Raw genomic sequence first — 10,135 nt, 5'->3', positions numbered from 1 at the left:
TTAAATAATTTACCTTTAATTTTTTTAATTAACTTATAATTATACGTTTAACCCTTTAAAATTTTAAATTTTTAAAAGTTAAATTAATGATATTTATCGTTAATGATACTCATCGGTTCTTGTTGAATGTTGTAGAATTTTTCCACAATCAAAATCAGTGGTGGTTTATATATCTACTATAATTCAACTATGAGTAGGAACCGAACCACAACGAGTTGAAAAGAACGTGTCTTTCTCGGATAATGACGGGGCACAAAACCCTCATCCAAGACAACTATGAACTACAATGAATATATATATATATATATACAGGAATATTTGTACATGTTCTGGTGAAGTTTGACTTTCCTCTACTCTTTTTCCTATATAAATCTGCTGCTAATTTTGATACATTCTCTAAAGGTATATGTGAAAGAAAATCAAAGGATTCAATGCAAATGCGTTCTCTTTCCATTTCCACTTCATTTTTGTTCTTCGCCGTCGTTTTTCATTCATGTTTAGCCATCAACGATGATTCATTGATAAAACGGAAGGCGTTAGACATAATCATCGGCGGTGGGGAAGGTCCGTCACCGGACGATGAGCCACCGCCATGCAAGCACTTCGAGAATGAGAACGGGTGCTTCGAAAATGAGCGGTTGGCCAAAGCATACGAAGTGATCCAACGGTTCAAGTCGAAGATCAAAGTCGATAAGAATAGCAACCGGTACTTGAAGACGTGGTGCGGAACCGATGTTTGTAAGTACAGTGGGTTCAGGTACGCAGTGGCAGATCCATTTTGCTCATTTTAAAATTCATTAATATATATATACGTATACGTCTAAAAATAATTCTTAATTTTTCACTGCAGATGTGACATACGTCCCGACGTGAACGAAAAAGCTGTTGCAGCCGTCGATTTTAACGGATTTAAATTCGAAGGTTGCGATGGTACTCTTCCGCTCGATGGGTTCCTCGACGAGTTGGATGATCTAGCCATATTCCATGCTAACTCGAACAACTTTACTGGCACCGTACCGTTTAGAGCATCGAAGATCAAGTATTTATACGAGCTCGATCTCAGCAACAACAAGATCGCCGGCAATTTTCCGATGAAAACCGTTGGCGGGATGAACTTAACGTTCCTCGACTTAAGATTCAACTCCCTCCGTGGCTCCGTTCCGCCGCAAGCGTTCAACTTAAAGCTCGACGTGTTCTTCATCAACAACAACCGGTTCGCAGTGCAAAGTCTCCCCACGACCATCGGCGACACGACGGCCGTCTACCTCACCTTCGCTAACAACAACTTCACCGGCTCGATCCCGCCGAGCATCGGCAGAGCTCGAAACCTCCTCGAAGTTCTTTTCCTCAACAACCGACTCACCGGATGTTTACCGTACGAGATCGGAAACCTGAGTCAGGCCACCGTGTTCGACGCTAGCTCGAACAAACTTACCGGGCCGATACCGCTCTCGTTCGGGTGCATGAAAAATATTCAGATTCTCGGCTTGGCGAACAACCAGTTCTACGGCGAAGTGCCGGAGATTGTTTGCGAGCTCCCGATGATTGCGAATTTGTCTTTGGCCAACAACTATTTCACTTCCATCGGACCTGCTTGCCGCCGTTTGATGTTGAAGAAGAAGATCGACGTGAAGAAAAACTGTATCTTTGACCTCCCGAATCAAAGATCGGAGGCCGAGTGTGCTGCGTTTCTGTGGAAGACGACGACTTGCAATAGGATGGAGACGCTTTTCTTGGTTCCTTGTGAAATACATGGTTATTATTCAGAAAATTCCAGTGATGGTGACCAGTCGGCGGCGGCGGATCCGGCGACTAGAACTTATAGCACCCTCAGTCCTCATCATCGGTTGTGATTGATATATTTTCATTGGTTTTTTTAGATGGTAATGGAGCTCATCTTCAAGCTTATGTATTTGGATGTTTTTGATGCACTTTGATTCAGAATTTCGTGAATAAATTGATTTTTAGTTCTATAACTCTTTAGTATTTTGAAATCAGTTCTCCATTTTGGTTTCATTTGTGTTCAGTCCTTTTACACTTCGTTGATTTTTTTTAATAGTCTAGAGTGAACGTACAATAACTTTACAAACGCAACTACTCGTCCACTCGAAACATCCTTAAACTTTTTTTGGTATATTTATTAATACATTTTAAGTTGTTAAATTCTTAATTAATTATATTAATTTATGAAAAGTATTATATGTATAAACTCGTTTGAATATGCAGCTTTCAAAAGCCTTCAACGATATTAATACAATGAAACTAATATGCCGTCGACATTCATATAGTTTATAATTAAATTTAAATACTTTTTAATTATAATTATAATTCAAATGGTCCCCTTTGTTTAATGTTAATTATAGGTAAGATGGAGTTTTCTTAAGTTTCAAACCTCATCTATGAACATAAGATGATCCTTGTACATCATAAAAAAATCCACAACTTGTGTTATTTACTTAGGGACGAGCATTAGTTAATATTAGGGTTTAACTGAACTCGACTTGAGTTTTATTTCTCCAATAGATTTAAAATTTGATCTAATTTAATTGAACTCAACACACACATATATATATATATTAAGTAAAATAAAGATTTAATTGAAAAAATATAAATAGATGTATTATTGTAATTATCCTTATACATACAAGGGATAATTATATTATTATATTAAGTCGAGTTGATTTGGCTCAAGTAAGAGATTTTTCATCCTAAATCCAATTTCTACCTGAGCTCGAGTTTTCAAAACAAATAAAAATTAAACCCTACAAATTATATAAGATCAAAACCCATTAACTCCAAGTCTCATACTTATCACTGTGTTTACCTATGAGACGAAGTTGTGTAATATGAGAGAAGTTAAAGCCCCTAAAAGTTATGGGTTTATTTTTTGTTAGGTCCCTTCTCATTTTGAAGTTAGACAAATTAAATCTCGTTCCCTTAATTTTTTAGATTCAATTGCTTTTTAAGCCATCTTGCGTCTTAAACCAGTTGAATTAGATCATAACCTCCCATTTATTCGGATACGATTCCTTTTCAGGTCCTCTTAAATTTGAAACTGTGTGAATAGGATCCAAGCCACTCATTTCTTTTGATACAATTACTATTTAGGTCACTCATAATTTTGAAACTGTGCAAATTGAGCATTAACCTATCATTTTTCGGTTTAAATACTTTTGAGATCCCTTTTAATTTCAAAATTAAGTAAATTATATCTTAACCCCTTCGTTTTTTAATTTTAAACTAATAGTTTAATAATTAGATTCTAATAATCATTTTATCCTTAATTTTCTTTTTAGAAAAGTGATGGCAGGTACTAAATCAAGTCCATGTAATAATGCAAAACAGACAGCTTGTGTAAGAATAATGAAATCTGAATAGATTACCTGAGATAATTGGCACGAAAGTTATGAGCTGGAGAGTGGACCCACTAAGGGACATAACTGGTTCCTCGTCCTTGTCAATAATACAATGTCTGGTTTAATTAAATAATATGTTTACTATAATTTGTAGGGTAAATTATACATTTCATCACTAAACTTTACTCTATCTTATTTCATTCACTGAACTTTCAATTTTTTTAATTTTTTCACTGAACTTTATAATTGTTACTTTTGTAACGGTGTTATGTCGTGGCCCAATTAAATGATTTTTTAAACTACTAAATTTCATGTCAAAAAATAAAATAATTAAAAAAATATGAGGAAAATAGAAATTATAGCGTGAAGCCACCACTTCATCCGACATTAGTGTCGCCATTACAACCGCCGCAGTCCCAATTCCCTTCTACTTCCTGTTATCGTCACCCTAAAGAGCATTTCACTAGCTTTTGTCCTTTTTACCTCTATGATATGTTCTCCAATCTTCTTCTACTTCTTCTGTTACTTCATTTTTTTCTTGTAAACCTCCAATCACCGTCACAACTTCAGAGAACGAGGGATTCTCGTGGGTTTTGAACCTCAAAGAAAATCTTATCTCGTTAGGGCTTAAAATATGCTTTGGTCAGTGTCGATACGTTTCTCTGCCCGGCGACGGAAAGTGCAAATAGTACACTCCAAACGGTGTAACTAGTCTCGAAAAAGTAAGTGTTTATCCTCCATGAATCATATGAAACACCAAGTTGTAGAGTCGCCACCAATCTTTTAATTTGGTGAGATTGGTCACCAAAATGTCATATTATTATAATAAAATTCCTAAGAATAATATTAAAATAATACAACTCGGGTCTGCTTACCAGAAAAATGAGTTCGGGAGTCGGTTACGTATGGGGAAGGATTCGCACCCCCAAAACGCCCAAGATTAGTACTAGTATTTATTAATTAATGCCTTTGCAATAAATTATTAAATTTTCTCTTTAAACTTAAATTTATAAATAATTTAATAAATAAATATTTATTAATATTTAATATTTTTGGATAAATAATTTTTATTATCCAAGAGCAGAAAACTGCTGCAAAAGAATAGTAAGTTCTTACAAAAGTATCGAGAACTTACAATCAATAATTACAACAAAACAACTTCAATAAGCAATACCCCATTGATTACAAAGTGTGATATTGACACTATCAATCCTATTAATGTTTCTACCCTATAATTTGATTGAAATGGTATCTTGAATGGCGTTGAACATAGCTTCAAAAGACCTTGAGCAACCTGTAAATAACCTTTTGTTCCTCTCTTCCCATATAGTATAAGTAAAAGATGTCCAAGCAAGCTTCATGATAGTAACTAATAGGGATTTACCTTTCCATGTAGCACATGCCCAAGTTATGTGTTCTTCCCAAGAGCATGGTCTTTTTTGATAAGCCTATTATAATATTAAATATTATAATTACATAAATTATAAATTATGTAGGTTAATAATTCTAAAATATAAATACTAATAGTAATTAATCATGTAATAATAATTATTGATAAAATATAAGATATTAAAATTAATTAGCCTAATTCTAAATATTGTTAAAACTATGTATTAATAATGTAATTTAACCTAAATTATAGTCTGGGACTAAAATATAAAATATTAATATTTAAGGACTAGATAAGTTATTTTACCCTAAAGTATATATATATACAGTAGTGACCAAAACATAAATAAATAAATTTAAAAGATAAAATTAAAATGCATAAAACATGCTTTCAGTGACTAAATTGAATAATTACAAAATTTTATAGACCTCGAGTACAATTTACCCATAACAGATATTACACGCATGTCCTCCCAAAACGACACCGTTCGGGGAGAGATATAAATAGGCCTTAAACCGGGCTAAGAGGCTTTAAGACTAATTTCCCTTCTCTGTTTCCTCTCTTATAAAGAGGAGCTCTCGCTTCTTACTAGGTTTCCCTCACCAGAGGGAAACCGTTCAATGACCGACCACTGGCCACCACTACCGATAACCACCACCGACCACTACCTACGATGTTTGGCATTTACCCCAATATACCAAAATGAAGCCCTAATTGTCCTAAAGCTGAATCCGACGACCGTTTCTCCTAAAAAGCCTTAAATCAACGTAGATTTAAGATTTATACCTTTGAAACTTGACTTCTCCGATGGCGCTTGAAATCTCCGACGATTGTAAGACTTCCCTCTCTTTCTCTCATTTATGATTTTTCTGTGATTTGGGTTGCTGCCTTGGCTTGTTCTTCGTTGTTCTTGTTCGTTTGTAAGCTCACCCTATTTATAGGGGCTTTCGATGCTTTCTTTCGACCGGTTAATGGAGTGTACCCCGGTGAGTCATCGGAGCTACGGTGGTGACTCATCCTAGGGGTGGTGAGTTGTGCGGTGGAGAGGCTGAGTGCATTTAATGCACTTAGATCTTACGAATCCGGTAAGGACGTGGCAGCTACGTGGTTACTGTTGGTTGGAGCGTTCGAAGGCGGAGACATCATCACCTCTATGGTGACGTCGGAATAGTCCTATGGTGTAATGAGAACCCTAGGGTTCCTACTGGTTGCACTAGTGACCGTTGATATGCTTCTGGATTGGACGGCTGGGATTTGCGCGACACTGGAGATGAGATAAAACCCTAGCTGAACTTGGGTCTGCTTCTTGGGCCTGCTGGGTTGTTCAGGTCGGATTTGAGCCTGAACTGAGTCCGGGTCTACTGGATATGTTTTAATTGGTATTCGGGTTGTAACTTATTTTGCATTTGGACCTTCGAATTGTAATCGGACCTCCGGGCTTAATGTGCATTTGGGCCTGTAAAATTGTAAGAATTAATTATAATAAAAATAACGTAATTATAATATAATAATATATAATTATATTGAAATCGAATTCGGACGAAAACGACTGTCGACAGCTTCCCATCTTTGCTTATTTTTGTGTTAACAAGAATGAAGCAAAGATAAAAAGACAAGAAGTTTTTGTCCAATTGACTTCATATTTTGATAAAAATTCGTTCCACTACTTTTTCGTGGAGATCGAACTTTTAATCTATTCCTTCTTCACTACTATTTTGTGAAGTCTTGATTTGCATCGCTTCACTACTTTTTTGTGAATGCTTGATTTGAAAAGAATCTGTTTCACTAGTCTTCCGTGAAGATTAGACTAAAAATTGGATTGCTTTACTATTCTTTCGTGAAGACTGAGAATGATTGACTTGATAAGACTCTAATTTCACTACTCTTGCGTGAAGATCAGATTCAAGGTTGATTTGTTTCCACTACTCTTTCGTGGAGACCAAATCTGCAATATTGGAAAGAAACTGTTCCACTACTCTTCTGTGGATACTAGACTTATGCAATCTTTCGATATCATTTTTTAGGGATTCTAAGTTGATTACTCCAATCTCGAGATTTGAACTTTTGGCTTTCTCTTCGAAAAACCTGCAGATGTGACATTGTGTTTGCTATCATGCATTTATGAATGTCATGATCCTATTTATGCCTAAAATATGTGCAATGACAAAATTTCGGGATATCTTATTTTTCTTCGAACAAGGACCCCTTTTTTTGTCCATTCTTGACTTAGTCTCATCATAGGTGCAGCAAGCATAATCATTTCATCTCAACCGACCATCTTGATTCTTTTTGGTTGAACATAAACTTATCTTTGTTCTTCTTGAATTCCAAATGACAAATCATTCAATTAATGACCAATATTTCAGATTATTATCAAGTATCTAGAACCTCCTTATGTACTTCAATGTTTCATGTATCATGCCACCATATGTTAAAACATTACTAGCCTCAGAATGTCTGCATTTTTCAAAGACCTTTTTATGCAATAATACACCATGATTTTATATACTTCAAATTAAACTACATGTTTTTAAACTTTCAAATCAAGATGTTTTTGCAAAAAAAATTAACAAGAAAACGTTTCTTTTTATTCATGCAAAGAATTTACATGGCAAACTTTTACTAGTAATGACAAAGTAGGCATCTTCAAACACCAATATCATAAATGCTCTTGAACTGGCACACCATAAAATGATTTGAGTATAGCTTCTGTCAAAAGGATCTCGAAATTATGATGAAGGTATGGAATTCTTTAAATCCTTCTTTCCTTTCATGCAAAATACCTTTTAACTGCATCTGAATTTACTAGATAAGGTAATTCAGGTCCATCCATTTCAGCAAGGATTAAAGCTCCTCCAGAAAAAATTTTTTTACAACATAAGGTCCTTCCCAATTTGGCATCCATTTTCCCTGGAAATCCTTTTGAAAAGGTAAAATCCTTCTGAGTACAAGATCCACTTCGTAAAATTCTCGAAGGTGAACTTTCTTATCATGTGCTCGTATCATTCTCTTTTGATACATCTGACCATGAAAATTGCTTTCATTTTTTTCCTCAATCAAATTTAACTGGTCAAATCTGATTTGTACCCAGTTTATCTCATCTAGCTTTACTTCTGATAGAACTCGTAATGAATGAATTTCTACCTCAATTGGTACGACTACTTCCATCCCCTAGGTTAATGAAAATGGAGTTGCCCCAGTCGATGTTCGTACTGAAGTTCGATGGGCTAACAAAGCAAATAGTAGTTTATCGTGCCAATCCTTATAGGTTTCAGTCATCTTCTCTATAAGCCTCTTGATATTCTTATTAGCTACCTCAACCGCTCCATTCATCTTTGGGTGATAAGTGGTGGAATTATGATGTTTTATCTAGAATTGTTCACAAACTGATTTCATCATTTTGTTGTTCAAATTCAAAGCATTGTCGGTAATAATTCTCTCTGGTAGACCATATCGACAAATGATCTCTTTTCTCAAGAATTTACAGACTGTGGACTGAGTAATGTTCGCATAAAAAGTTGATTCTACCCATTTGGTAAAATAGTTTATTGCTACCAAAATAAAGAGATGACCAATTGAGGGTTTGGGAAAAATTTGTCCAATAACATCTATGCCCCACATAGAGAATGACCAAGGAGCTGTCATTACATGCAATGGATGAGGAGGAGTATGTTTCATGTCTCCGTAAATTTGACACTTATGACATTTTTGGGTATAATTAATAGAGTTTGTCTCTATGGTTGACCAATAGTATCCAAATCTCATAATTTGTCTAACCATTGTATGCCCATTAGCATGAGTACCACATACTCCCTCGTGTACTTCTTCAAGAATTAATTTAGCTTCCTTGGTATCCACACATCTTAATAGGACTTGATCCAGGCTCTTTTTGTACAAAATTTCCCCATCGAGTGCATACCATGATGACACTCTTCGGATAGTTCTCTTATCATTTTCAGTTGCTTGTTCAGGATAACTCTGATATCTGATATATTGCAAAATATCATAGTACCAAGGTTTCTCTTCTTCTTCTTCATGTTAAGACAATGAGCTGGATATTCATAAGCCTGAATTTCAATAGACATCATACTTGTATGTTCATTTACCTTAAATGCGGCAGCCAAAGTTGCCAAGACATCTGTCATTTGATTTTCTTTTCTGGGGATGCAATCAAAAGTCACTTCCTCAAATTCTTTGATGAGTTCTAGAACCAGTTTCTGATATTTTACTAGCTTAAAATCTTTTGTCTCACATTCTCCTCTAATTTGGTAAATTACTAAGCTGAATCCCCATAAACCTTGAGCATTTTTACTTTACGTTCAATGGTAGCTCTAAGACCCAAAATACATGCTTCATACTCAGCCGTATTGTTTGTACAATCAAAATTAAGTCTGCTAGTGAACGGATAATGCTCTCCATCTGGAGAAACTAATATTGCCCAATTTCGTGCCTCAAAGCATTCGAAGCACCATCAAAAGTCAACTTCTAATATTCGTTAGTGGATGCAATTGATTTTCTTACTGATATTGCCATCAAGTCATCATCAGGAAAATCAAAATCTATTGACTCATATTCTTGAGAAGTTCTACTTGCAATGAATTCAGCTATTACACTCCCTCTTACTGTTTTTAGATTAACATATTGGATGTCGAATTCTGACAACAAGATTTGCCAATGGGCCTAATATTCCAGATAATGAGGGTACATCCATTAGATATTTCAAAGGATCAAATCTGGATATGAGCCATGAAGTGTGATATAACATATATTGCCTAAGCCTTCGAGTGGTCCATACCAGAGCACAACATAATTTCTCAATTAAAGAATATATGGTTTCACATTCAGTGAACTTCTTACTGAGATAATAAAAAGCTCTTTCTTTCTTCTCAGTTTGATCATGTTGTCCTAATACGCACCCCATTGAATTTTCCCAGACCGATAAATAAAGAATTAAATGTTTATTTAGGATAGGTGGTACCAATATTGGAGTACTTGATAGATATTTCTTAACTGTCTCAAAGGCTCCTTGACATTCTTCATTCCATGTCCCCGAATCACTCTTTCTAAGGAGGCAAAAAATGGGATTACATTTCTCAATTAGCTGTGAAATAAATCGAGCTATATAATTAAGCCTCCCTAAAATCCTCGAACCTCCTTTTATGTTTGTGGGGGTGGAAAATCTTGAATAGCCTTGACTTTATCTGGGTCTATTTTAATTCCTTTTTGGCTTACAACAAATTCCAATAGTTTACCAGAGGTCACCCCAAATGTACACTTATTTGGGTTGAGCTTTAACTGACATTCCCTTGATCTCTGGAAAAACTTCCTCAAATTCTCAACATGCTCTTCTTCAGATTTGACTTTAATAATCATATCATCGACATACACT

At 35.2% G+C, this 10,135-nt stretch overlaps 1 protein-coding gene across 1 annotated transcript; it reads left to right on the top strand.

The window, feature by feature from the left end:
* The first annotated feature begins 413 nt into the window (after positions 1–413).
* Positions 414–1,880, top strand: LOC120142769 (uncharacterized protein At4g06744-like). The gene is made up of 2 exons (XM_039157275.1): positions 414–757; positions 851–1,880. The coding sequence occupies exons 1-2, from the start codon at positions 432–434 to the stop codon at positions 1,851–1,853; spliced, it is 1,329 nt and encodes a 442-aa protein (XP_039013206.1). The 5' UTR covers positions 414–431; the 3' UTR covers positions 1,854–1,880.
* The last annotated feature ends 8,255 nt before the right edge of the window (positions 1,881–10,135 follow it).

This window comes from Hibiscus syriacus, unplaced genomic scaffold, assembly GCF_006381635.1.
Source record: "Hibiscus syriacus cultivar Baekdansim isolate YM2019G1 unplaced genomic scaffold, ASM638163v2 tig00110831_pilon, whole genome shotgun sequence".
Lineage (NCBI taxonomy): Eukaryota > Viridiplantae > Streptophyta > Magnoliopsida > Malvales > Malvaceae > Hibiscus > Hibiscus syriacus.
Note: the sequence above shows the minus strand (reverse complement) of the source record. Positions and strands in the feature narration are given on the sequence as shown.

Excerpts from the sequence above, each read along its gene's own strand:
- LOC120142769 (XM_039157275.1), top strand. The coding sequence starts at position 432 with ATGCAAATGCGTTCTCTTTCCATTTCCACTTCATTTTTGTTCTTCGCC. Across the intron at positions 758-850 it reads TGTAAGTACAGTGGGTTCAG|ATGTGACATACGTCCCGACG; the intron begins GTACGCAGTGGC and ends TTTTCACTGCAG.